This window comes from Moschus berezovskii, chromosome 9 (assembly GCF_049115385.1).
Source record: "Moschus berezovskii isolate FMDL1 chromosome 9, NW_MosBer_1.0, whole genome shotgun sequence".
Taxonomy (NCBI): domain Eukaryota; kingdom Metazoa; phylum Chordata; class Mammalia; order Artiodactyla; family Moschidae; genus Moschus; species Moschus berezovskii.
This window is the reverse complement of record NC_142468.1, coordinates 94,386,447-94,413,396: the sequence shown is the minus strand read 5'-3', so window position 1 is coordinate 94,413,396 and position 26,950 is coordinate 94,386,447. Positions and strand designations below refer to the sequence as shown.

The following is a 26,950-nucleotide window of genomic DNA, read 5'->3' as shown; positions in this document are numbered from 1 at the left end:
CGTCCCGCCTCCGCGGTCCTTCCTACTGAAGGTGACTGTGCCCGGCGAGGACGCAGAGGGGCGGGGCCTCGAGAGTCGGGAGCCAGGATTGGATGGGAGGCGGGGCGGCGGAGGGATTGCGGCGGCCCACAGTCTGGATAACCTTGAGGCTAAAGCAGCGGATTCCCCGCATTGGAGCGACGCGTCGCGAGTTTCTGGACCTGTCTGCCATAGCAGCGCATCCCGAGCCGGACCACGTCGGAGGTGAGCGTGGGGAGAGACTGGGCCATCCGTCCCCACCGGGGCTCCGTCTCCCGGGGCAGTGCGGAATGCTGGTCTGCTTGCGCACTCAGGGTGGCGCAGGATCCGGAGCATCTTGGGCTCACCCGGTTGGGATCAGAAAAGAGGAGAAAGGCTGCTTGTGCCTAGGGTCTCCTTCAAAGCCCCCAGCTCCCGCTTCTTCCGAAGGCAGATGGGTCCGCCAGCCCCTTTCCTGCCCCAGTTCCCGACCTTTTCCCATCCCCATTCTGGTCCCATTCTCACCTCCCTATTCCTGCCTCCTCTTTCTGGTCTCGCTCTCGTTATTCCCCTAATTTGATAGTTTCCTTTCATGCTTCAGTCTCCCCGGTTTCCACTCTGCTCCTATCCCCGTCCCTTTCCCTTCATCCTTAATACTCGCTTCTTGTTTTCAGCCTGTCCGTGTTCCCCTCATTCTGATGCTTTCTTTGTAACTTCTCCTTGAAACTCCTCTAGCTCCGCCGTCCTGTACCTCCTCCATTCAGCTGCTGTCCCTTTCTTGTACCTACCCTCTTTCACGCCCTGGCTCCCGCCCCTCCCCCCCCCCCCCCCCCCCCCGGTCACGTCCGCTCCAGCGCATCCCTCCTGCGCACCTTCGCGCCACCAGCCTCGTCGCCCCTCCCCCTCTGTTCTGGTCACGTCCGCCTGCTCTCCCGTCCCCGCCCCTCGGCCTGCCATCTCCTTACCCCGCTTCTCCATCACAGTTCCCCAGCCCCGGGCTGGAGTTCCGGGGTCAGCTCCCGAAGTGCAGTAGTCTGCGGATGGGCAGGCTGGCTCCTAGGCGGCCCGGAGATGGATGCGGTGGCGGCCGGAGGCGCAGTTAGAGGGTTACATAACCCTTGGTCTAACCCGCTGCAGAGGAAGAAGGGGTGGCTGCCCAGAATACGATATTGCGGCCGCAGCTCTGCGCTTGCTCCGGGGGGCGTTGTGGGGGGGGGCGGTGTCCCGGGCTCCATCCCGCCGAGGCGGGGTTGCACGTAGCGGCGCCGGACCCGCCCTGCCGCGCCCGCACGTCTGCATCACGAAACACTGACCTTCGGGCCCGTTACCGACCAAGCATCATCTCCGGCCCAACAAGCCTCTGGATGCTGCTCAGAGGCCTCCTCGAGTTCGAGGCACTCACCTGGCTCCCTGTCTCTGCTTCACGTTACTTAACAGATGCGCCCGATTGTAGAGCGCGGAGGCCGCGGGTTGAGGAGAGTAGAAATATATCAAGAGCTTGGTGCCACGTATATGCGCTCATTCAATAAAAACTCGTATAAAGAGTTCTTTGGGGCAGGGCTGTGGATACCAGACCAGGATGACTAAAATCGTCCTAGCCCACGGAACTCAGTCAGATTAGGAAACGAATGTAAAAGTTTTACCACTGATAAGTGCCGTGAAGAAGGTACACACGTGCTTCCACACGTGCAAGGTACGCACTTCCTGTCGGGGTTTAGGAGGTCTCACCAGATGGCATCACACGGGGTTTGATGAAGCGGAAAAGCACCTTCCAATCTGAAGATTATCTGAAGACCAAGTAATGGGTTGGCATCCCTTGGCTTTTTATCTGTGTTCTTCAAACCCAGGACACTGATCCTCCCCCCTACAAATGAGCCTGATAACTGAGGTCCAGACTTGACGGACAGGCAGTGGGAAATTGAAAACAGACTTTCAGAATCAGGTTTAACTCATTACAGACGGATATGAATAATAGAGGGAATTCAGCCTCAGGACCTTAGTTTCCCATATGCAAATTGTAACTTTTTTTATCTTGGTTGTTGAAAGGGTGGGTCGCTATATACACACTTACATGGATATATATTGAGTACTGGGTGCAGTGTCTAATCTCTGGTGAGATGCTTCCAGATGTATTCTTTTGGTCACTGAGCCCAATGACTTCATCCATAATTGAACTCGAGCGCTCCTCTTCTCGCTGCCATCCCGAAACAGACTCATAGTTCATCTTTGGGAGTCAGGCTCTATGTAAATACCAGAGATTTCCTAGAAACCAATCCGCTCAGGGATCCTGCTACAGTGTTGGCAAAGTAACTAACAATGTTACTTTGCTACTCTCCACTTGTAACAGGGGCTCTTTGGTCCTCTAGCCAAAGGACGGCAAGAAGGGGGATGGCTTTCAGCCTTTGGTATTATAGCTTTTGGCTATAAGATTAGAAACAAACTTGCAACCCAAAGACTAAAATCTTCAGGTTCTATTGGCACCTATTGCAGGTAGCATTCCGGGATTTGCTTAGCCAACTGGTGTGAGATTAAGAGGCAAAGGACAGTAGCCCCTTGTTGGCTGTATGCAGAGTGTGGCCATTCCCTGGGGTATAGAGGAGGCCCTAGGTCAGGACTCAACAGCATTGTTAGCAAATAATTCACCCTCAGGTTGCCTGAGGATGCTGTTGGGAATGCAGGGGGGCTGTTAAGAGGGGAGGAGTAGGTAACACATCACCAGGTCTGGGTGGGGGTGGGGGTGGGGGAGGCTGTAGGGAAGATGACTCAACCTTTGAATTTTTCCGCTTTTAAGAGAACTGTCTTCGTTGGGTGAGTGGGGAAACTACACTGTGGTCTTTGCAGGCTTAAAAATCCCCTCTCCCCTTTCAGTGAGTCAAATAATGAAGCATGCATTCGTCCCAATTAAAAGTGCCTCAGCTTGGTGACAAATGGATGGTGGAGGTCCCCAGGCTTTCTGGGCGGTGCTTAAATGCCACGTGGCAGAGCCTCAGGCCCCAGTGATAAAGAGTCTGCCCTGTCCTGAGTCTTGTGCAATGGATGTGGCAACCCTTTTGGGAATAAGCATTGTAGGGAAGATGAATAACAGTGACTTCAAGATTATGTCCTTGAACTCATTTCTGCATTACTAGACTGGAGCCAAAATGTAGGGACATTAGTCTTCTATATGGGACAGCTGCTCTCATTTTAAGCATTGCATTAGAAGTAAATAATTTCAGTGTTGAATTCACAGTTTAACCAAAAGCATTATTGGGTCTTTAGGAATTGCAGCCCCAGTGACTTGGCAAGTTTGGTAGCTGTTACTTCAAACAGAGCTAACACCTTAGGGGAGGTGCTTGTATGCCCTGAGTGTTGTGACATTAATGTGGGGTCACAGGAAATGCCATTTTATTTCTTAAAACTGCTTATTTCTTAATGTTGAGGCAGTGAAAGAAATGGGGAAATGTTTGACAGCAGGAAGGTGGAAAAACATGCAACTCTTAAATTACAGACTTGTAATGCAAGTCTACAGAAGTTTTAAATTATTTGTCTTCAGGTTTTATGAAGGCAAGTAAGGGTGTGTTATTTTGGCTAAGAGCTACGACTGAGGTGAAGGTGGGGGGAAATGACTCATTTGACATTAACTTTATTTCTGAATCATTCGGAATATCCACAGTCAAATCCCAGTTAACTGGTGCACCACAGGAATGAGGCATCCATGGGAGCAGAGTTGTCTTGCAACACTGTTGAGTGAGGATCTTGTGAGATATGTAAGTGATTTATTTTGTGACCAGTCCTATGGGACTTTGAATCATCACTTTAAGCTTCAGTTCTGGTACAGATAAAAATAGAATTAAATGAAGACCACTTTTTTGGGGGGGGCATTGGCTTTGTGTCACAGCTTTTGGGACCTTAGTTTCCCCACCAGGGGTCGAACCTTGGGCCCTCGGTATTGAAAGTGCAGTATCTTAACCATTGGACCACTGGGGAATTCCCAATGAAGACCATTCTTAATTCTACCATACTTTCTGAAAACTTGCTTTTTTTCTCTCTCTCTTTAACCACAAACTAGCCAAGGACTAGATAAATGAATAGGCTGATTTGGGGCTTTGTTAAAGAAGCTGTTTTGGGGGAGGTGAGCCAAGATGGGCAGTGAGTGGCAGTGTGTGCAGACTCCGCTGAACCGTTGGACCGCCTATGACTGCTCAGCTTAGGAGGGGAGGTGGACAGGGCCACCAAGTGGTGCAATACCACCCTGCAGCCGTTTTTCCTATATTGGTTTGTGTAGGAGGGAGAGCCAGGCTGCAGTACTTCTGGTGGCCTCTGTGACTCCCCTCCCCCACTTCTCCCTATGGGTGAAACTCCTGGGGACGGGTAAGCTGCTCTTTCCTGACGCCAGCAAGCTGTGTTTGGAAGTCAGACAAGGGCTTTAGTCGGGGAGATGCCAAGACTAGCTATGACAGGGTTGCTGGTCATGGCTTTTCAGAGTATGGACCAGCTCGGCTGATAGCAGTTTAAGAAAAAAAAATTTTTTTTCATATAAAAATTATCCGAAAGGAGCCCCAGCCCTTCCAAACATTTAATCAGCCAACAGATAATATTTAACTGGTATCACGTCACCCCTTTCTTAGGTGATGAGTGCAGTCATGGCATATGATGACTGGTATCACATCACCCCTTTCTTAGGTGATGAGTGCAGTCATGGCATATGAGACCAAGCCATACAACGTTTTGGAGGAGTACTGAAGTTTTAGTCTAGTTAAAAGGAACGTAAAGACTCAAAAGAAAATTATCCTGATATCTGATATCCCTCTTTTGTTATTTCGTTAGCAGATTAACACATCACCCATCAGATGGGCAAACGTTGTAAGAGTCTGACAGTTTCAAGTGTTGGCAAAGGTGTGGGAAGGCAAGAACTCACTTTACTGGTTGGTTGTAAATTAATATAACCACTTTGAAGAGCAATTAAGCACTATTTTGTAAAACAAAAAGCAAGCATACCATGTGGCCCAGGAATACACCTCTGGATATAGAAGCCACACCTGCACAAAGAGACATGTACTAGGAGAAATAGTATAGTATTGATTAATGAGGAAAAGTTGGGTTTAGTGGGAAAATGATCAACCAGTAAGGGAATACATAAATAAATGGTCTAGTCACACAGTGGGCTAGTATAGCAGTGCATATGAATTAACTAGAGCTGTGTGCCAACTGGATAGATCTTAAATATGCTTGAAAGCAAATTGTTTGATAATGCCTCACAGTGTATTAGCGTATTATAGAAGCAGCAGTATCATAGTGTTGAGTAGAGATACAGACACCCTTAGATGAACTTCAAGGATAGAAAATTCATGACCTTGGTTGGGTATTAGGATGCGATGTGAAAGGGTTGGAGGAACCACCTGGGGATAGAGGACAAATGAATTGGATACAATAGTAATTTTTTTTTTTAAGTTTAAAATTCTGGATTAAGAACAATTAAAATTTGGGGGGGGCCATATCTCACAGCATCTTAGTTCCCCAGCCAGGTTTGAACCCAGCCCTTGGCAGTGAAAGTGTGGAGTCGTAACCATTGGACTGCCAGGGAATTCCTTGGATAATATTAATGGTCAGTTCTGGGTGGCAGAAATATAGATGTTAATGTTTCTTTCGTCAGTTCAAAACAGAAGCTAACCTATGGTGGTCACTGTAGGGAGACCAGGCATACTAAGTAGGTCAGTGCTCTGGGAGATCTGGCATGCCTTTCCTCCTCCCATCCCCTCCTCTTCTCCCTGCAGCTATGATTGATGTAGGGCAGCTCCTCCTTTAAGTGCTGAGCCAAGGCCTCCCTGTTCTGAGTCTGTCCCTCCCCCCGGTGTTGTACCTGACTTGGAAGGACCCTTGGTGCTTCCAGAGTGTCAGTCTCACGCCCTGAAGCACTGCCTCATAATTTTAAGTCTAGTAAGCAAAAGCTTCGTCTCCAGTTCCTCCTCCAGACTGAAACCAGGTCTCTCCTCTGGGCTGCTGCTGCTGAGTCACTTCAGTCGTGTCCGACTCTGTGTGACCCCATAGACGGAAGCCCACTAGGCTCCCCCATCCCTGGGATTCTCCAGGCAAGAACACTGGAGTGGGTTGCCATTTCCTTCTCCAATGTGTGAAAGTGAAAAGTGAAAGTGAAGTCGCTCAGTCATGTCTGACCCTTAGCGACCCCACAGACTGCAGCCTCCCAGCATCTGTGATCAAACCAGGAAATCCTCAGCATTTGAAATGGTAGCAGTTTCTCTGACTGGGGACTTCCTGCCCTGGAGTTGAGTGGTCCTTATAGGGGTGGGCTCATTTCCCATCAGCTTTTGTGCCCTGTTGCACACTCAGACTTGAAACAGGACCTTGGGCTCCTATGTATAATATTTAAGTCACTTAGTTCTAACCCTGAATAAAAGAGCGAGGGAATTTTACTTAAACCTACAGTGGGCTCATTTTGTTTTGTGTAACATGGTAACACCAGACTTTGCTTTCTGTTATGGGACCTGTTGAGAGAATGGACTTAATATTCCCATCTCTTAGCTAGGAACTGCTTGTCCTGGCCCCATGCCATATGCAAATATACTGTTACCATTACTCTTAACTGTGTAGGAGGATGAAGGGCTTCTCAGGTGGCTCAGTGTAAGGGACCCACCCATCTGCCAGTGTAGGAGATGGGGTTTCAATCCCAGCTCCCTGGAGAAGGAAATTGCAACCGACTCTAGTATAGTATTCTTTCCTGGAGAATTGAATGGACAGAGGAGCCTGGTGGGTTGCAAAAGAGTCCATGGGGTTGCAAAAGAGTCAGATGCGACTGAGTGACAAGACCTTATTCACTCCAGACCTTATTAGGTTTTGTGGCTGGCCTGGCACCCATTTTGATCTTGTCACTGCCTTTGTCAGTTAAGGGCCAGTATTATATTTTTCTGCTCCATCATCTACTAACAGAGCTCCTAGAGAGCAGACTGACCTGAATGCCTTGTCCAGCTTTTTTTTTTTTTTTTTTTTAATATTTATTTATCTCACTGGGTCAGGTCTTAGTTGCCATGGGATCTAGTTCCCTGACCAAGGATCAAATTTGGGCCCTCTGCATTGGGAGCTCGGAGTCTTATCCACTAGGCCAGCAGGAAAGTCCCTGTCCAACATACTGTGATGAAAACTTTCTAATGGTTGTTGGTGTGCTAAAGATTTGGGAATCAGACCTCCATGCTGACTTGGAGACTTGGAGATGCAGATAGCAAGTTGATGTCACAATTGTGGGCACCAGATGCCATCATCATTGAGTCAGTGATGAGATTGGCATTAGAGCACAAATTGGTTAAAGATTGGCTTATGCCGATGTGGGCTCATAGGCTAGGCTGGCTTACTAGGGCAGAATGATGTGGGCTTTTGTAAAAGCTCGAATCGGTGGAGTGAAGCGTGAATCCTTCCAGCACACCCTGCCAGCAGTACTGACTGTCAGTGACGTGTTGGGTATTTTTTCTTTTGTGGTTTCTACCCCCTGGTTTCTGAAGAGTGATCCAAGACTTGTGTCTGGCATGAACAGAACTGTGGCTTCAGAAGACCAGGAGCCACTTGCAAAAGGAAAGGTAGGAGTTGGGGCCCGTGGAGCTGAGCCGTTCACTTGTGCCTGCTCCGTCCTTTCAACTGCTTTCAGGCCTCTGATGGTGTCTTGTTTCTCATAGAGGAGAAATGTCTCTGAGGATGATGCTACAGCAGGGACTCGGGCTCCAGATTCAGGTTCCTGTACCCAGGCACAGCATTTGCTGCCATCAGTGGAGACGCCTGGCTTCCACTGCTGGCTGGAGGTTGGCTCTGCATGTCTGTGCCTCCCGAGGAGGAGGATGTAGGAATGAGTCAGACTGGCATGAGCTGGGCAACGTGTGCTGGCAGGCACTGTCCAGACGGCCAGCCTGAGGGCGGGGAGCTCTTCCCAGAGGCCGGCCCTGAGAAACCAGGGCTGAGACTGCTGTCCAGAGGCTAGGGGAGAGTCCAGAGGGTGTTTTAGGTGGGGATGGGCAGCTTGTGCTCCAGAGAAGAGGCTCATGGGAGGCTTCGGGGCAAATCTTGAGGGAATGGAAACCCAGCTGGGGACCTGGGCAGGAGACAAGGTCTCTGGTTTGGTAGTGGACTTTTAAGGACATGGTGAGATCTTGTAGGAATCTGGACAGACTTGCTAACAAGCGAGCTTTTTTGGATTGCTGGTGGGTAAACACACTCAAATGGCAAGTAAAATTTCACTTGTTATTTTTGTACTTAGTAGCCTGGGTGAGCAAAAGATCAGAGCTTTGTAGACCTCAGGTTTAATCTGAGATGATGAAATAGGGTTAGTGGGCCCAGTATATTAATTGTATCTGCTGATAGCATCTCCTGTTCTTGAGCCAGCCCTACTGTACTAGAATATCCTTGTCACAAAGATTTTGCTCTGATGCTTGAGGGCAGACTAAACAGGAAGAGAAGTTTGTTGGATTTGGGCATGTAACTCACAGATTTGGGGCACAGAGTTGTCTTATGGACCATATTAGCTTTCCTCCCCCAGACTTGGAAGTTCTGGATGAATCAAGGTTTTACCTGTCCATTGCTTCTGCACCAGTACATTAAAGAAGGCAAATAATCTCTGAAAGTTCTGCGCTCATGGACCATCCTTTGGTAACTACTGTATTAGAGTCACTCAGGTTTCTTTTTTTCCTCACTGTGCCATGTGGCTTGCGGGATCTTAGTTTGCTGCTAAGTCACTTCAGTCGTGTCCGACTCTGTGCGACCCCGTAGACGGAAGCCCACCAGGCCCCCCGTCCCTGGGATTCTCCAGGCAAGAACACTGGAGTGGGTTGCCATTTCCTTCTCCAACGTGTGAAAGTGAAGTCGCTCAGTCGTGTCCGACCCTTAGTGACCCCACGGACTGCAGCCTACCAGGCTCCTCCATCCATGGGATTTTCTAGGCAATAGTACTGGAGTGGCTTGCCATTGCCTTCTCCGGATCTAAGTTTGCTGACCAGGGATTGAACCTGGGCCCAGGGAGTGAAAGCGCTGAGTCCTAACCACTGAACCACCAGAGAATTCCTAAGGTTGATCTTCTTAAGTCAGTGAAACTATCCTGCTGTGAGTTTGTGATCTAGGGCCTAAGATGCATTATTCCATCTCTACCATGTTTAGAATATTCCTGAAGTACATAGAGTGGCAGTTGAATAATGGCACAAGGACCTTCACTTTTGTTTTAATTCCAACATTTTTACCAGGATGCTTGTAAACGTGTCATTTTTGGAAGAGGTACATTTAGAATCTTTATGAAAGTAATATCAGTAAACTTTTCAGTAAAGAGAAGAAAGAAATTTGCTGTAACCCTACCACCCAGATAATATGTTGATAATATTTTGGTGGGTATATTCCTCCAGTCCAGTTAGGAATGTTTAATTTAGTGCCTCCCCTCCCAAAGAAAAGGGGGAGGCAATAGTGAAATGTTAGTAAACCAAGGTTTAAAGAGACTTTATAGGGATAAAGCATTGCAAAGGAGCCACTGACAACTCTTTTACCTGAGAATTTTCATGGTATTTTCTTGGGTGACTTCTGTATTGATTTATAACATAGCTGAATCTCTAGGAACTGCCACTACCTGGATACCTGGTTATTAAGGTGATTTCTCCATTACCCCAAAGAGCTTTAGTTGCACTCAGCTTTTACCTTAATCCTTATACAGCTCTGCAGGGCAAACCTTTCTCAGCTCCGAGCAGTCTTTGCAAGTGGGGCCAAGGAGCCACCCTGAGTCAAAAAAAGAGCATTATGTCACCGGAAGCCCAAGCCCAGAGAACACAAGGTATGACACAATAATCAGTGGCCCCAGTTGGGGGTCTTTGCCAGGAGACCCTAATGTCTCAGGTCTAGAGCCGATCCAACTAATGCCTTTTTTGGGGGCCACACTATGCAGCAGTGGGATCTCATTTTCTCAGCTGAGGGTCAGACTCATGGTCCTTGCAATGGAAATGCGGAGTATTAACCACTGGACTGCCAGTGAGGCCCCCAGCTGATGATTTTTAAGAAGAGTTACTTTAACCCGCTCATCGAGGTAACACTGGATGACTCCATTTGCCTGGAGGCCACAGTGAGACCTGTGTGTTCCAGTGGCCTTGGTGTGGCACTAAGGGAACCCTCCCTTCAGTGGTATTCCCTTCATAGCCAGACGCACCTACACACTGCAGTAGCCTGAGTGCCACTGTGTAAGCCCAGCTTCCACGCTGAGTGCACGGAAAGGGGCCTTGGCTGTCCAGGCCATCCCATCAGTGATTCAGAAGTTCTCAGATTTGGCGGGGGAGGGGCATAGCTCTAACTGCACTCTGACACAGAGGCATTAATAGGCACTCTGAAACGTCATTCAGAAAACAGCAGACTGCCTCCAGGGTCATGGTGCTAAGAGATACAAAACCATCGGTCATGGAGGAGAGGATGTTGACTTCATCTCGGTATCTGGTATGTTGTGGGGAGTTAGGAGATACACATTGAAAGGAACAGTGTATATGCCATGTGAAATAGTTGGCTGGTGTCTTAGTTTCTTGTTTTTAAAGGTGTAGTTAGGGATCTATGGCTTTCGGTTTTCAACAGCTTATAGGAGCTTCACTTGTAACTGGTCACAGAGCTTCTTGAAGTTTACCAGACCACTTGAAAGTGTCAAATGGGTTTAGATGCATGCTGTGCTCCAGCCACCCAGAGAGGCCACACAGTCAAGGAGGGAGGAGGTGAAAGAGTAAGGGTTACATGTATGGGGTGCCTTGGTTTGGAGCCCTGAGGTTTTGGAGGAGGTGGGACAGGGCAAAAGAAAGACTTGTTCTTTCTAAGTGCTGCAGCACTTAGGCACAAGGATTTGAGAAGGAGTAGCCCTTGGTCCGAAAACCTGCGAAAAGGAATGGCATTCTGATGAGGACTGCAAGCTTCTGGCTCACATGCCAGATGAGTCTTCAAACACTGCCTGGAAGCTTCTCAAGTCTCTGTCTATAATCAGCTAACTAACTGAGTTTAGTTGTAAAGTCAGCAATGAAGAAAAACAAAGGTCTGGGCCATTGTGCCCTGGGTCAAGCTTTTGACCTGGCCTGATTAATTACCTGGAACAGATGGTCTTTGTTACTGTGAGTGGTGTGCTTTCCAGACTTAAAAAGGGAATGGGTGGCGGGTCAGAAGATGAGCCTGGAAAGGATTTGATAAGCATTGTTAATTTCTTCAATATTGCAATAATTTTAGAGCCAGGCTAGGACCATTGTGGTTATCCTTGGTTTGATGCAAATTTCTTTGAATGTGCTTAAGTCCTTCTGACTGAAAGTACCAGATGTAGTTTTTAAGTTACAAATTCCTGGGGGAAAAATATTTTGCATTCTTGGTTCTGGTTGGACTTACTTGTCCAGGGTTGGGGTTTTTTGCCTCTCAGTGGGCTGGGGCATACTGTCCAGCCTAGGGTAAATCGAGGAATGGACTTATGTGTCCCTGTGGGTTAGTGAAACCTAGGACTCCAGGACTAGGAGGCTACCTGAATAGCGGTTGTTTCCACGACCAGGAAAATCACTTTGGGTTTGGGTGGGGATTGTTAAGAGAGAGTATGGGTGCCACACCCCATAGCAGATGTTTATAGCTTTGAGACAGCTTTTCACACAGACATAGATTGAACACGGTACTAAGCTCGGAATGAGTTGTCTGTATCCCTGGAAGATTGGCTCTTTTTGAGGAAACTCCTGCAGTGCATGTAAAATGGTGTCATTTACAGGATTAGCAGAGAAGTTGTCAAGATAGACATTTGCCCAGTGTGAGGGAGGTGTGTGCTTAACATGTGCCTACAAAGTACATTCATTGGGAATGTGGTTTTGACTTGTTCTTTGAGGTCTTTCCTGCTTGCTCACGATAATGTGAGCCCATGGCCGGACTTGAGCACCCACATAGGCAGAGCGTGGCAGGGCTGCCTGTGGCTTGTGCACAGAGCTTGCTTGTTGAGTTAATGTGTAAGCAGGAAGCAGCTAATGTGCCAAGCTACATATTAGCCACTCAGACAGATCACACTCTCTCCAGTTCCTCTGGACCCAAGACATCAGAAGCCATGTCGAAGCACCACAGTGACGCTGGGACGGCCTTCATTCAGACTCAGCAGCTGCACGCAGCCATGGCTGACACATTCCTGGAGCACATGTGCCGCCTGGACATTGACTCACCACCCATCACGGCCCGAAACACTGGCATCATCTGTACCATCGGTGAGTGCGGGTGCCCATTCCCTCTGAAACAGGGCTTCCTGAGACAGTGCTCTTCTCTCCCCGCAAAAGACTAAACGTAGCAAACCTGGGTTCTGAGCAAGATGCTACAGAGAGATTCTTAGGGGAAATGAAGTCACGGACTTGGTCGCTCAGGCGTGTGCAACTCTTTGTGACCCATGGACTGTAGCCCACCAGGCTCCTCTGTCCGTGGGATTTGTCAGACAAGAATACTGGAGTGGGTTGCCATTTTCTTCAAACTGAGTTCATAGGAATTTGCAGGAAGGAATTCATACGCTTTATGTATTCTGCTGAAGGTAAAATTGAGAGGGTATTTTCCGTGGCAGTTCTTACTGGTTCTGAGCATCTCAGAGACCTAGGAAAGATCTTAGGGACTTGCTCTGTTCAACCAAAATGCTGTAGCTGGACATCTGACTGGGCTTTAGGGAGAACATAGAGGGCTGGCTACATTTTACCTAGGTTATTAAGAGTCCTTTAAACTGAAGCACACTTGAATTGTTAATCATACTCTTTTGGATAATGAACACTTAATGACTTTCAAACTTTTTTTTTTTTTTTTTTTTCTGAACTAGGCCCAGCTTCACGAGCAGTGGAGACATTGAAGGAGATGATTAAGTCTGGAATGAACGTGGCTCGTTTGAACTTCTCTCATGGAACTCACGAGGTGAGCCTCGATGGTGTGGCTGCTGGGGCAGCTTGTAGGAAACAGGGTGGGCATGCCATGTTTATATAGGCACAGTGGACCAGGCAGGAAAAAGTGGCGAATCGATGGGAAGGTTGTCTTCAGCAGCCCATCCCTACTGTTCTTCGCACCCCTCCTCCTGACATTTCAAGTGGCTGCGTCTCCTTAAGCAAGAATGACCTGCTCTGTCATTGGCCACGGTCCTCTCCAACACCTGTGCTCCGTTAGCCCTTGATAAGGAAAGCATGGAAGGGTTTTCCTAGAATACGCTCTAAGCCAGGGGGCCTGGCACTTCTGCACCAGGGTTTCTGTAACAGCTCATAATTGCAGTGATGAACCAGTAAGTTACCCTGCAGGTTATTCTGGCCTATTTTAGACCCACGATAAACGGGGCAGGTCCTGGAAGAAGGGTTTCCACTATTGCAAGTGAAGGACTGGGTCGTGTTAGTACCCCACTTAATCAACATTGTGTTCCCAGCCTGTCCCCTCCCAGGAGTTCTGGGACCTTAAAGTCAGCACACTTGTCCAGTGATCTGGGAGGAGTATGTGAGTACTGGGGCTGTTTATGAGCTGACTTGACCCCTGGGACCAGGTGGCAGCTATTGGGAAGTGCTCCATTGTGCTTCTATTCCCAAGATCAGAACAAGCTCATTTTGAGGAGTGTGTGGGCTGCCTGAGGAATAGTGCCATGGGATTTCATACTGGCATTGATAGAAGACTAATGAGGAGGCAAACTCTTGCTCCTCTTGTACTCTATTTCCTGTTCAGAATAAAAGAAAGGCTGCACCGTAAGGTCAAGTGGTAAGGGGTTGCCCTCTGGCATTTGGAAGTTGGTGTTAAGTTTGAACTAAAAATAAAGCTTCAGGAATTGCGATTCAAGAACTGTATGCCTCCTTTCTTGAAACATGAGAATGTTCATCATAGGTTCCCTAACCCATGTTCCATAAACAGCCTATAGCCTCCAAATGTCACAGAGACCTGACGAAGTTCAGAGGAACTATGCTAGCAGGCACCCTGGGGCAGGTTAAGAAGCCCACAGATGGCATTCTTAATTCTTCAAAGATGAAGAGTCCTCCGCAGCAGTCACTGCGCATTCCTACAAGCCTGTGCTTAGCCCAAGAGAACGAGCTAGAGACACCAGTGAAGGTCCATTCACAATTGATCCCTCCTGCTGACTTCTGCCAGTGTCTGCTGTGTGCAGGGAAAGGAGCAGAAATAGCTTTTAGCAAGTTGACCTTTAACTAGGCTTTATGACCTCCTCCATCCAGTAAAATAATACCACACAGCTCTGAAATGGCAGGGGGAGAGGGTGGTATCTGTACCTGTTGGAGGGGGCTGACTCAGGAGGGTTGGTTTTTTAAACTACGAGGCATTTGGTGATTATCTGTGCTTTTTTAACTCTTATTCCCAGAGTTGGAATTTGTTTTCTTTTTCTACACTGCATGGCAGGATCTTAGTTCCCCAACTAGGGATCAAACAAACCCAGGGCCCCTGCCTTGGAGGCACAGAGTCTTAACCACTGGACCACCTGGGAAGTCCCTTGTGGGGACTTTAATTTGAGGTTTCTGACCAAGATAAAATTATGTTGCCCCTGGAATCAGGGTTTTGGAAACTGATCTGAAATATTAGTTATGTAAACAGTTTGACAAACTGCTGAGACATGCTTTTCCAACTTTTGACCGTTTTTAATACTCTACTAAGCAGAACATTGGATTTGCTTTCTGTCCTTCATTCAGACAGAGGGACATCTACCATCTGATCTCTTTTTTTTTGTTTTGTTTTGTTATTGCATCTGGTCTTTTGACAGCTTTGCCACAGTGTCTCTAGCCCCCACTTTTGGCAGCTCTTGTGGGCAAGATGTGTCGTATTCTCAGGTGCCACTCATCCGGATGGTGGTGGTTGAAGGATGAGGCCCACAGAGTGTTGAGTTGGGAGCCTGTGTTATCAGCAGTATCACACTGATAGCACTAGGAACTTTTGCCATCGTGGCTCTGAGTCCCTTTTTAGTCAAACAGTAATGGCTAATGAAAAAGAGAAAGGGCTTCCAAGGTGAGACTGAAACCAGGATTTGTTGCAAGTGAGAAATAGCAAAGGTCAGTTAGTTCAGAGAAAGGTGTATCCCCACCTCTCCATATGGGTTCCATTTCCTTTTCTAATCAGACTGGAGGAAGTGATTGTCAGAACCAGGCCTGCATGACTTGAGCAACATATTTAACTTGGGCCGAGTCAGCTTAAGTAAATAGCTGAGTTTGAATTGCAGTTGTAATCAATAGAGAAGAGCGCAGAATTATCATACCTATCATTCTGACTCTGGTGGCCAGAGCAGTATTATCCAGATACAAGGTCTTTTATCCCAGTTGTCTGCTTTATTTGCTGAGGATATTTGTTGAATCCTAGGGGCTGGAGGGGGAGGAAACAAGCCTCTTTTATGTTGACATGTGTTGCCATCAAAAACCGTTAAAGGTGTGGGTGTGAATATTCTAAAGTTCCTAAGAGTTGCCCTTAGAGTGGGTGATGGCGGTGGTGGAGATGCTCGGTGATGGAGGCGGTGGTCTAGAATCCTCGTGATCAGCTTCAGCGCTATCTAGATCCCATTGTGTGGGATGACAGTTGTGGAACTTATCATCTCCCCTCTTCTCCCCCAGTACCACGCTGAGACCATCAAGAATGTACGTGAAGCCACGGAAAGCTTTGCTTCAGACCCCATTCTCTATCGGCCAGTGGCAGTGGCCCTGGACACTAAAGGACCTGAGATCCGAACCGGGCTCATCAAGGGCGTGAGTATCCTGGGCAGAAGCAGGAGAGAAGGCGTAGGGGACCCAGAGAGTCCAGAAGCCATGTTTCTCAGAGTTTAGGTCTGTGAATGAGAGTTTTATCCATCAATGTAGAAAGTCTTCCTTTGACCTGCTTTGCCAAGAAACAATACCAGAAAGAAACCTCTTTTACACTCAAAACCTACTTCCAGCTCTTTTAGGGAGCAGCTTATCTCTTCCTCTTTAGTATAACTGAAACACTATAGGTTATTCTTGGGTTATTTCCTTGAAATATACTAAGTTAGAAAAGGCTTTCTTGTTACTTCCAACGGAAATTTAATCCTGGTTCCCGAGAGGAAAAAGCTTTTCTCCTCCCAGGAAGGCCCAGCTTCTTTGGGCTTGTGGCTTACTTTCTTGTCTGCTGCAGAGCGGCACCGCTGAGGTGGAGCTGAAGAAGGGAGCCACCCTGAAGATCACCCTGGACAATGCCTACATGGAAAAGTGTGACGAGAACATCCTGTGGCTGGACTACAAGAACATTTGCAAGGTGGTGGACGTGGGCAGCAAGATCTATGTGGATGACGGGCTTATTTCTCTGCTGGTGAAGCAGAAAGGTAGGGACAGAAGTCAGGGTCTGATTGTTTAAAACCAGCTCCCATCTCTAAATTTCTTTGCCAGAAGATAGGAAGGTTTGTTTGGTTGGCAGAGAGACTGAATCTATATAGTCTCAGGACTTCCTTTCTTTTTTCAAATAATCTATTTATTTATTTTTTTTATTTTGGCTGTGTTGGGTCTTAGTTGTAGCACATGGGATCTGTAGTTGCAACACTGAACTCTATTTGTGGCACATGGGCTCGTTTCTTATGGTTCGAGGGCTTAGTGGCTCTGCAGCCTGTGGGATCAGGGATCAAACTCACTTCCTCTGCATTGCAAAGTGGATTCTTAAACACCGGACCACCAGGGAAGTCCCAGGAGTTCCTTTTATAATAATCTCCTATCCTCAAAAACAGGTTTCATTCCAGTTCAGTTGTACTCTTGGAGAGCAGATGAGAAGCATTTTTAGGCATCCTCACTATTTGAAGATTTGCTTCCCTCCTTCATCCACTTAACATGGTGTCTCTAGGACTCCAGTGTGCCTGGGAATGATAGCTAACCTTTAAGTGATCTGCACTGTTCTATGCTCTTTTGTTTACGTGTAGATTTGTTTAAATTTGGAAACAACCTAAAGAGTAGATACTATTATCCCTGTGGAGCTGAGACACAGGGAGGTTAATGGACTTGCCCACAGTCAAGTTGGAGTGTGAACCCTGGCAGTGTGGCTCCAGCACCCACCATATGCTCCTTCCCAGTTCTCTGTACTGGGGAGAGCCTGCCCCTTGGTGAGGATACTTGCGCCCAGGGCTTGGCCTCCCCAACCTATTCCATTCCATACAGGTCCTGACTTCCTGGTGACAGAGGTGGAGAATGGTGGCTCCTTGGGCAGCAAGAAGGGTGTGAACCTCCCTGGGGCTGCCGTGGACCTGCCTGCTGTGTCAGAAAAGGACATCCAGGATCTAAAATTTGGGGTGGAGCAGGATGTGGATATGGTGTTTGCGTCTTTCATCCGCAAGGCTTCTGATGTCCATGAAGTCAGGAAGGTCCTGGGAGAGAAAGGAAAGAACATCAAGATAATCAGCAAAATCGAGAATCACGAGGGAGTTCGGAGGTAAGTCCTCCTTCAGCCCCAGCCCAGCTCTCTGCAGAGCAAGATGTAGCCTGCCACCTGCCCATTTGAATTAACCTCTCAAACTTATTTCAGACCCACTGACTTAGAATATTCTATGATATTGGTGGACTTGCCAGGTGGCGCTAGTGGTAAAGAACCCACCTGCCAATGTAGGAGTCATGAGTTCAATCCTTGGGTCGGGAAGATCCCCTGGAGAAGGGAATGGCAACCCACTCCAGTATTCTTGTCTGGATTATCCCATGGACAGAGGAACCTGGTGGGCTACCATCCATAGTGTCACAAAAATCAGACACAACTGAAATGACTTACTGCACATGCCTGATATTGGTATTGGTATTTCAAGGGGGAGAAAAAAGCTTCAGAGATGATTGGGGCGCCAGCATCTTGACCTTGTTCCAGGAAACCGCATTGGAGAGGGACAGTCACCGCTCCCGGGCTCGAGAACCATGTGTAGTGCTCCTACACCAGCTAAGTTTGCTGGAATTGGGGGCCACCAAGCGGGAAGATAGCAGGCTCTCAGGAGGGGGCTTCTTCACTTGGAAAGCAGTGGGATTGGTGGTTGGGTCAGCTCTGGCACGGTATCCACCTCCCTGGGGAAAACATGCCATCCTCCTCCGGTTCTCCATGGTCCCAGCTCAGCTCCACTGCCCCCCAGTGCTCACCACGTAGAGCCACATGAGTAAGGCCAGCTGAGTGACATCTACTCCTGCTTGGCTCCCTACTCAAACCCAGGCTTACTTGAGTGGGTCAGGTGTGTGCATGGGAAGAGCTGAGGAGCAGCTTTGCCCACTGTTGTGGCCTTGCCATCCTTAGCTTTGTGTCAGTGTCCATTGTACTGGGGAATTCGGGGCCCTTACTCTGCCATCCGATAAGCCATGGGTACCTGCTGGCTTTGGCTACAGGCCAGGCAAGGCCATATTCTCGTGCCTTCAACACATTGGGGTGGGACCTCTGAAGGAACAGCCTTCCAGTGTCCTTGACTGGAAGAGGCTGTGGACCTTTGTGTCAAGAGCAGTCAGCCCCTTTGGGTTCCATTTCTACCCCAGCAGTGATGACTGAAATGCAGATGGTAGAGAGACACCTTAAGAGGGACCTCATAAGATGCTAGTGGACACACAGAATGACCTTACGGTTACCAGAGGGGAACGATGGGAGGAAGGAATAGTCAGGGAGTTTGGGATGGACCTGTACACACTTCTGTCTTTCAAATGGATGACCCACAAGGACTACTGTAGAGCACAGGGAACTCCGCTCAATGTTATATGGCAACCTGGGTGGGAGGAGAGTCTAGGGGAGAATGGATGCACATATGTGTATGGCTGAGTCGCTCTGCTGAGCATCTGAAACTGTCAAGACATGGTTAATCAGCTATACCTCAATGTAAAATAAAAAGTTAAGGGAAAAAAGATGGAGAGGAAGTGAACCCGTGGGATTTCGGAGGAGACCCCCCCGCCCCCTTCCGAAGCCTCAATGAAGTGTCCATCCTGGTGTTGAAGAGTCCAGCAAGCAGAACTGTTGGTCCCCTTTGGGGGACTGAGACAGCTGGAACACCCCTGTGATGATGCTTGTCCTGGTGCAAGAATGGCCAAGTCAGAGAATCCCAGGAAACTTTGTGTCACCATACGCGAGACCCTGTTCTGTGTAACCTCTGTCTCTGCAACTTGCCTGTCAGGTTTGACGAGATCCTGGAAGCCAGTGATGGGATCATGGTGGCGCGTGGTGATCTGGGCATTGAGATCCCCGCAGAGAAGGTCTTCCTTGCCCAGAAGATGATGATTGGTCGGTGCAACCGAGCTGGGAAGCCCGTCATCTGTGCCACACAGGTGTGTGCCTCTCCCCGAGTGTACATCCTTGTACAAGGAAGCTCTGGAGGCTACCCGGTCCCTTCCCATGGACCCTGCCCCACATCATACACCTATTCCCCTGCCCTCCTGCCCCCACGCACCTACACAAAGCCGGACTCTGTGCATACGTGCTCTCTAGGGCGTTACCATGTGTCTGAAGACCTCCCAGGCCACGTCTCACAAATGCTCTGTTCCCTCCCAGATGCTGGAGAGCATGATCAAGAAGCCTCGCCCTACCCGGGCGGAGGGCAGTGACGTGGCCAATGCAGTCTTGGATGGAGCCGACTGTATCATGCTGTCCGGAGAGACGGCCAAAGGGGACTACCCCCTGGAAGCTGTCCGCATGCAGCACCTGGTAAGTTCTCCCTGCTGGGGGTGGAGGCGAACTCCGGCACATGGGGACAGCTTGAGGTGTCACCTTCTGTGCCCTCGGTCTTTTATTATCCTCCGAGTCACAAGCAGAGTGGGGAGGTGTGTGCTGGGGTCGTGGAGGTGTCTTGTTTTTCTCTCTCTCTTCTGCTTTCCTGCCCACACCGGTCTCCTGGTTCCTTCTGTTCTGGAGGCGGCCTCCTTCGTCGCACGTGGCACAGTTCACTCCCGCCTTCGGGGTGTGAATCCTTCCCTTGTTCGAGTCCTGGGATATCTGTCCTCCTTCCCCCTGGACCATCTCGAGGACCCAAGCACCTCTGCCCTGTTCTGGAAAAGTCCAAGAGCTCCTGCTCCCAGCCAGCCTGTGTTTGGCTTCCATTTTGATTCCCCACCTGTCCCCAGCCAGTGCCTCCCCCACAGGGTCCTCTGGGCCTGCACTGGAGGCTGTCACCTGCACTGATTTGGCTGTGAGCTGGCCTTGCATGGTACCTGCAGCAGCGCCTGCTTTGCTGAGCTGTTGCACTCACCCTAGATTAGAAGTGGGGTCTAAGGGAGGGGTGACAGGCCCACAGATAGAAACAGGTGGAAGGCTGGCTGATCCCAGCTGGCCCTGGGGTGAGAGTGTCTGGAGGATCCCTAGTGGCCGCTCCTCATTCTCCTGTGGGAGCTGGCTTTTCCAGGGTCTTCTGCTGGGCCATGTCCCACAGCCTGACTGCCTCTGCTCTAAAGCATCCCAAAGAGGAACACGGGTAGGTCAACAGGCCTGGGGATACGAGCGCTACAGATGACCTTTCACAAGGGTCCTAGGTGGCTGTCGATAATGTATAGCTTAGCAAATGTATAGCAAACTGTTTCTTTAACCTTCCTGTTCATTTTCTTGCCAGCAAAGGACCCCAAGCCCTTTGTGTGACATCCCTCCAATGCATCCCTCGAAATAAAACCTCTGAACTAGATACCATCCTTTCCTTCTTCACTTTCTATGTGATTAGGCTCAAATGGCTTCCAAAGAAGACAAGACAGTTACAGTAAATACTTTTTCAGGGGCGAAACAAGACATCTTGACTACAGATGTCTTATGGCCTGTCCTTGGTGTTCTGGGTGGATCTGCCCATAGTGAAATCAGTGGCGACCAGTGCCTTCCCTTGGGACAGCTGTGCTTTTTTGGCTGATGGCCACCCTGTGTGACATGATTGCTGTCCTGATGCTCATGCCCTGCAGGCTCACGGTCCTTCTCACCTGTCCCAGTGAGTACTTCCTCTCTCCTGGGAGATGGTGACTTTGAACTGGTCCCCTCTAGAGTGGTTGATGTTAATGTTTATGGGTCTCCATATAGACTTATATATATGTAACAATAACTGCCTTGCTTAGTCATCTGGCCCCACAGCCTCTGAGACCTTGACATGATAGACTGTAGGGACTTTGTGTCTTTGGGCACATCATTTGACCTCTCAAGGCCTAGTATCTAAGAAGTGAATTAGATGGGATGTGTTTAATTACACCCTCTGCGTTAAATTGCACTGCTGTTATAAAATGTGTGTTCAGAACCTTATGCAGGTTCTTAACCTCAGTGAGGTCGATGTCACCCCACTTTTATGGATAAGGGCACATGATAATGGAGCTTGAGTTTGGACCCAGGTCAGCTGACTCCGAAGCCAGCATCCTATCCTCTCTTACAACACATCTAGCAGATCAGGACAGGTGTTCCTGTGGGGCCTGTCCTGGGGTCAGAGACTAAACCAGACTCTGGGCTCTGCAAGCATGTCTGTTTTTCCATACCCTCTCCTGGCCATGTCACCAGTTAACACTGGCCAATAGCTTCCCCTCTTAACTGTCCACTGCTTTCTCCTATATCTGATGCAATTAATGCAACTGATGCAATTAATGTTCTTAATTATGGGCTAGGCAGTACCAGATGGTTCTCTTTCCTGTTGGTGTGCCCTGTCCTTTTGGGCTGCATGCAGTCCATTCTTGCAGGAAGAAACCCTTTAACCTAGCAAATTCAGCCACTCGTTGGTTTATTCTGTCAGATTAATGAGATGGCGTTACTGATTCTTCCCTCACCCATCATTGTCTAAGATGCTCATAACTGCATTATAACCCTCTAAAGCTTAACTTTTCTAATTCTTGGTGTTTTCTGAGCAGGTGGTCTATAAATAACCCAGTGGCTTTCTCATGGGTGTTTTAATCATTCGATTTTAATCAAATGCTTCGTTAAGCTTACCTGTGTGCTTCCACAGGCACCTGTCTCTTCACATGGCTGTTCAGTGTGCCCCTCACCAGCTTGCCAATTTCCACCTACCTGCTTAGAATGTGGTCAAGCCACATGTCCTTGGCTTTGACCCCAGCTTTCTAGCGCTGCTCAATGTGCTTCTGCCACAGGCCACTCGAAAGGCAGGTAGCATCTCTGTGTCTGAAGCCAAGCAAGCACTCCGTGTGTGCATGGAGGAGGCCAGGCACGAAGCCCTGTGGTAACCAGGCAGCCATGTGAGGAGGGGGGCCTGTTCCTTCCTGTGAGCTATGTCATGAGGCAGCGTGGTCAAGTCCTGCCAGGGAGCCGGGGAGGGGCCCCAGCTTCCGCATGTTTCCATGCTGAGGCGTTAGAGCCTGCCACCATATTGTCTCCCTCCACCCCCACCGCCAATCAGAGAGACCTACCAAAATCAAAAGATCCTTCCAGAATGGAAGAACCAGCTTCCCCTCTGATGGAGGAGAAGCAGTAGCCATGGACGCCTGAACCTCCCTGAGCAGGCCCTCGTCACCCTGCCTCTTTGCATCTGCCTGAAGGAGAGACTTAGCCAGTTAACCTAAGGCACCTTCCTCTCATTAATTCCCCATTCTGTCTTTCCGTGTTGTTGTCTCTCGTTTGTTTTCTCCCCCCTCCTTCTTCCCTCTTCCTTGCCTCCCCTCCCCCAAACCTTACAGATAGCTCGTGAGGCTGAGGCAGCCATGTTCCACCGCAAGCTGTTTGAAGAACTTGCGCGAGCCTCAAGTCACTCCACAGACCTCATGGAAGCCATGGCCATGGGCAGCGTGGAGGCTTCATATAAGTGTTTAGCGGCAGCTTTGATAGTTCTCACGGAGTCTGGCAGGTAGGGCCCCGAGGGCAGGTAACTCTGTAGGATAAACAGCCTCTTGCTCCAGCCACTCTAGACGACAGCCAGGGCCCAGCCCTGAGCCTGGGACACTCTTCTCGTCTGCAGGAAGCCAGCCAGGGAGGTCAGGGCAGGACAGGGCCACAGGATCCTCCGGCTCAGAAGGCACAGCCATGTCACAGGCACCTGGTGAGGGGCTGGTTCCTGCAAGTCTCGATCTCACTCAACTTAGAACCTCCAGTGATCGGGCTGTTCTTGGCTCCTGTACCCAGGGACTTGCTCCTCCCCAGCTGTCTGTGCGACTCTTCCCTCCCCGTCCTGTGTGACACAACTCTGACAGCTCTGTCCCCCTCGTCCCTCTGGACGGATGTTGCCCCTAGATTGCCCGTGAGGCAGAGGCTGCCATCTACCATTTGCAATTGTTCGAGGAGCTCCGTCGCCTATCACCCATTACCAGCGACCCCACCGAAGCCGCCGCCGTGGGGGCCGTGGAGGCGTCCTTCAAGTGCTGCAGTGGGGCCATAATCGTCCTCACCAAGTCTGGCAGGTAGGAGGTGGCAGTGGCTCCCTGGGAATGCCCTGCTCGGTGGCACCTTTCCTTTTGGGTCCTGGGAGCAGTGCACTGCACGGTGCTCAGATGGCATCGAGCCAAGGTAAAACCCCTCTGCCTGCGCCCTGGACCCTGCAGGGAAGGAGCCCCCCTCCCCCCCACCCAGCCCCCCAGCCAGGCTGTGGGCCCTGTGCCTGAAGGACAGGACCCCAGGCAGCACTTACGGGTGTTCTGAACCATTTGGCTCCAAAGCAAGTTTATTAAACCTTCACAGCTAGCTAGACTTAATTAGATAACTACAGGTAGCCTGACGACAAGTGGTTATTTGATATTGAAAAGCTGTTCTTAAGAAGTAAAGGACCACCAGTTTTGCTTCTTCTAGCTAAGTGCTCTTTAAAAAGTCCAGTTTGCAAAATGAGTGCCATTTGCTGACAGTGCTGTTTGGTTGGTGTGCCTGTCCCATCTGTCTTTGAGTCCCAAAGATAAGTGGGTGCTGCCTAGGAAAGGTCACTGTGCTATCTTGCTGGCACTCGGGCCAAGCAGCCAGGCTGAGACCTTCACTTGTCCTCTGGCTCGAGTCCTTTCCACATCCAGGACATCAAGTTAATATCCCTTGCTCCCTGGGCCTGGGGGTATGCTGCTGCTCTACGGGGCAGCTAGGGTTTCCTGGAGGAAGGCGGGTGGAGAGGAGCAGACAGACACTCCCCATGCACCAAGGAGCAGCAGCTGGGACTGCCTTTAGGACCAGGACACAAAATGTGTGCCTAGTCCCTCAGTAGAGGGCTTAGGATAAAAAGCTCCAGCCCAACTAGGGTTGACCTTTGTGAAAAGGTCCAACCTTTGCTACTTGGCTATTTTTAGTTCTAGTCTTCTGGGGTTTCACTCTCAGCGAGTCCTGACTTCAGCACTTGCTTCAGTCTGAAAGCCTTGTATGGAGGCCAGGCCTTAAGCAGGGCATCCTCTGCTGTGACATGGCTTAAGTTTCCCTGACAGCTGTTGCGTATCCTCACAGCTTGCCTTCTGAGCTGTGGTTCCCCCTGCCGGCAGGCCCCTCCAACTCCTGAGACACTGGGCCCTACCATTGTACGGTGTCAGTGTTGAAGGAAGCATCCAGCCTTTGACCTTTAAAGGGGTCCAGTCCCCTCCAGGGGATCCTTCATAGGCAGAGCCTCCCCCACTGACACTCCCATCCCCTAGTCTTGCCTTCTGGGTAGCACTTATATTTCTAATCCTCAGCCTCGCTTACATACTCAGGTTTGACTCTGGGGCTCTATAGCCCAGTTACTGGGACTGTTTCAGGAGCCTGGGGGTCCGTGTGGCATCAAGAGAAGGCACAGCAGTAGGGAAGGGAAGGCTTATCTTGTAGATTTCCCAGGCAGGCTGGTGGTCTCTGCTCCTGTTTTGGATTTATTTTTTCTTCTGCAGATGTCAAGTGTCAGGTGCTATTCACATGCTGCTTGGCTTGTAGCTGTTGCTGGCAGCAAGAGAAAAGGGTGTGGTGAGCTTGGACAGGGCTGCTTCCCTGTGCCAGAATGGAAAAGTTCAGGGAATGGGGGGTCTGCCAAGTATGGGCCATGTGGGGTAAGTGGGTCAGACTGACCATGCCGGGTCAGTATGATCCTGCGGCCCTGGCCTGTAGGAGGGATTTAGGGTAGCATAGCTGTGAAGAATCTGCTGTGGCAGATACAGGGTGATGGGACACCTCAGTCTTGGGAGCAGATGTTGAAATGGCCAGAGCCTCAGGCTGGCAGAGTCGGATTCCAGGGTGAGTTGTTGCTGAAGGCCCTGAGGGGACTGTTTAACCATCTTGTCTGCCTACCCCATCTCAGGTCTGCACATCAGGTGGCCAGATACCGGCCCCGGGCCCCCATCATTGCTGTGACCCGGAATCACCAGACAGCTCGCCAGGCCCACCTGTACCGCGGCGTCTTCCCTGTGGTGTGTAAGGACCCAGTGCAGGAGGCCTGGGCAGAGGACGTGGACCTCCGGGTGAACCTGGCCATGAGTGTCGGTGCGTCTGGGAGTGAGCGCCCCCACGGAGGGCTTGGGCATTGCTGGAGCACCGGCTGCTCTGAGAGCAACATGCCAGCCTTTGCGGGCAAGAGCTGACCTCACTGGGAATGTTCTCTGGTTCCTTCATCCCAGTCCCTAGAGTCCTGGGCTTAAGCTCAGGGTGGGGAGAGGACCTTTGAGGTGTGGGGCTGAGCAGCCCAGGCTCTCACCTCAAGTCCTTTGGGAGTGGGATCCAAAGCAAAGGATCTTGGATAATCACCTTTGTCCATTCTTTGGCACTTGCTCATTATTGAGGGTTTTTGTGTTTTTTTCCCATAAAATTAACCAGATCTCCTACACTTGGGGCCAGTACACATTTAGATTATGTACTCAAATGGCCTTTGTCACAATATAAAAGTAGGATGTTATCACAGGATGAGAGGAAACAGCTAGCTGTGACCTTGGGCTGGGCTCTCCACCTTCTTGAGTAGAAAATGCTGTCCAAACGTCCCTGCTACCTCTGCCAGATAAGGAGGCCTCCCTCATTCCCTTTACCTGGGCTGTGAGGCTAGTGCCACCTGGTGGTGTAAGAAAGTAAGACCTGTCAGCCCTTCCTCAGTTGTGGGGCACTCCAATACTTTGGCCACCTCATGCGAAGAGTTGGCTCACTGGAAAAGACCCTGATGCTGGGAGGGATTGGGGGCAGGAGGAGAAGGGGACGACAGAGGATGAGATGGCTGGATGCATCACCGACTCGATGGACATGGGTTTGGGTGGACTCCGGGAGTTGGTGATGGACAGGGAGGCCTGGCGTGCTGTGATTCATGGGGCCGCAAAGAGTCGGACATAACTGAGTGACTGAATTGAACCCCCAAGTGTATACCTTCTTGGCTTAATTTTTCATTTACCAGCTCCCTTCTCCCTCCAGGAAAGGCCCGAGGCTTCTTCAAGAAGGGAGACGTGGTCATTGTGCTGACCGGGTGGCGCCCTGGTTCCGGCTTCACCAACACCATGCGTGTAGTTCCTGTGCCGTGATGGGCTCTGAAGCCCCTCCTCCAGCCCCTGCCCCACCCCTCTTCCCCAAACCATCCATTAGGCCAGCATTGCTTGTAGTGCTCACTTGGGGCTGTAGTGTGGCACTGGTGGACTAGGACGCCAGGGAAGAAGATGAATACCTCTGTGAAACCTGGCTGGTTTTAAGACTCTGCTTGGGTGGGGTAGTTCAGAGCTGGGCCACCCACCACGTGGCTGCATCCAAGCAAGGGATGAAGGAGGGATGCATGCAGGACTGGAGGCCCCAGAGCTTCACACAGAGGGCAACAGCTCCTGCTTCCCTTCCTTTGTGTGCCCGATTCAGTTCCTGTAGAAAATGGATATCCAGAGAATTCCCAGCCCTGGCCCGGGATCAAGAGTAGGGGCCTTAAGGCATGGGGCAGTGGTTCCAGTTTAAGCAGACTCTGGCCCTGGCCCTTACTTGCTTCTCCAACCCCCTCAGCCTCCCTCACTCTCTCCCTGTGCACCGTATACTTCTCTTCCTTCACTCCACCCAGCTGATGCTGCAGACAAACACTCCACACCCCCACACCCCCCACCTCCCATTTCCCCCACTTTACTGCAGCCGCCTCCAGGCTTGTTGCTATAGAGCCTACCTGTATGTCAATAAACAGCAGCTGAAGCACCTGTCTACTCTCTTCTGTTGGGGATGGGGGGTGATTGAACCCTGCCCT

General features: G+C 49.9%; 1 protein-coding gene across 2 annotated transcripts; it reads left to right on the top strand.

The window, feature by feature from the left end:
• The first annotated feature begins 109 nt into the window (after positions 1-109).
• Positions 110-26,903, top strand: PKM (pyruvate kinase M1/2). 2 transcript variants are annotated; one of them, XM_055436738.2, is made up of 11 exons: positions 110-243; positions 12,016-12,197; positions 12,788-12,879; positions 15,543-15,674; positions 16,078-16,264; positions 17,085-17,355; positions 19,049-19,199; positions 19,423-19,575; positions 23,062-23,228; positions 25,061-25,242; positions 26,152-26,903. In XM_055436738.2, exons 2-11 carry the CDS (start codon positions 12,044-12,046, stop codon positions 26,256-26,258), a joined length of 1,596 nt encoding a protein of 531 aa, XP_055292713.1. In that variant the 5' UTR covers positions 110-243; positions 12,016-12,043; the 3' UTR covers positions 26,259-26,903. The 2 variants fall into 2 exon arrangements, with proteins under 2 accessions (XP_055292713.1, XP_055292712.1); XM_055436737.2 differs by lacking the exon at positions 23,062-23,228 and adding an exon at positions 22,512-22,678.
• Positions 26,904-26,950: the final 47 nt, after the last annotated feature.

Excerpts from the sequence above, each read along its gene's own strand:
- PKM (XM_055436738.2), top strand. The coding sequence starts at position 12,044 with ATGTCGAAGCACCACAGTGACGCTGGGACGGCCTTCATTCAGACTCAG. Across the intron at positions 15,675-16,077 it reads GAACCGGGCTCATCAAGGGC|AGCGGCACCGCTGAGGTGGA; the intron begins GTGAGTATCCTG and ends TGTCTGCTGCAG. Across the intron at positions 23,229-25,060 it reads GTCCTCACCAAGTCTGGCAG|GTCTGCACATCAGGTGGCCA; the intron begins GTAGGAGGTGGC and ends ACCCCATCTCAG.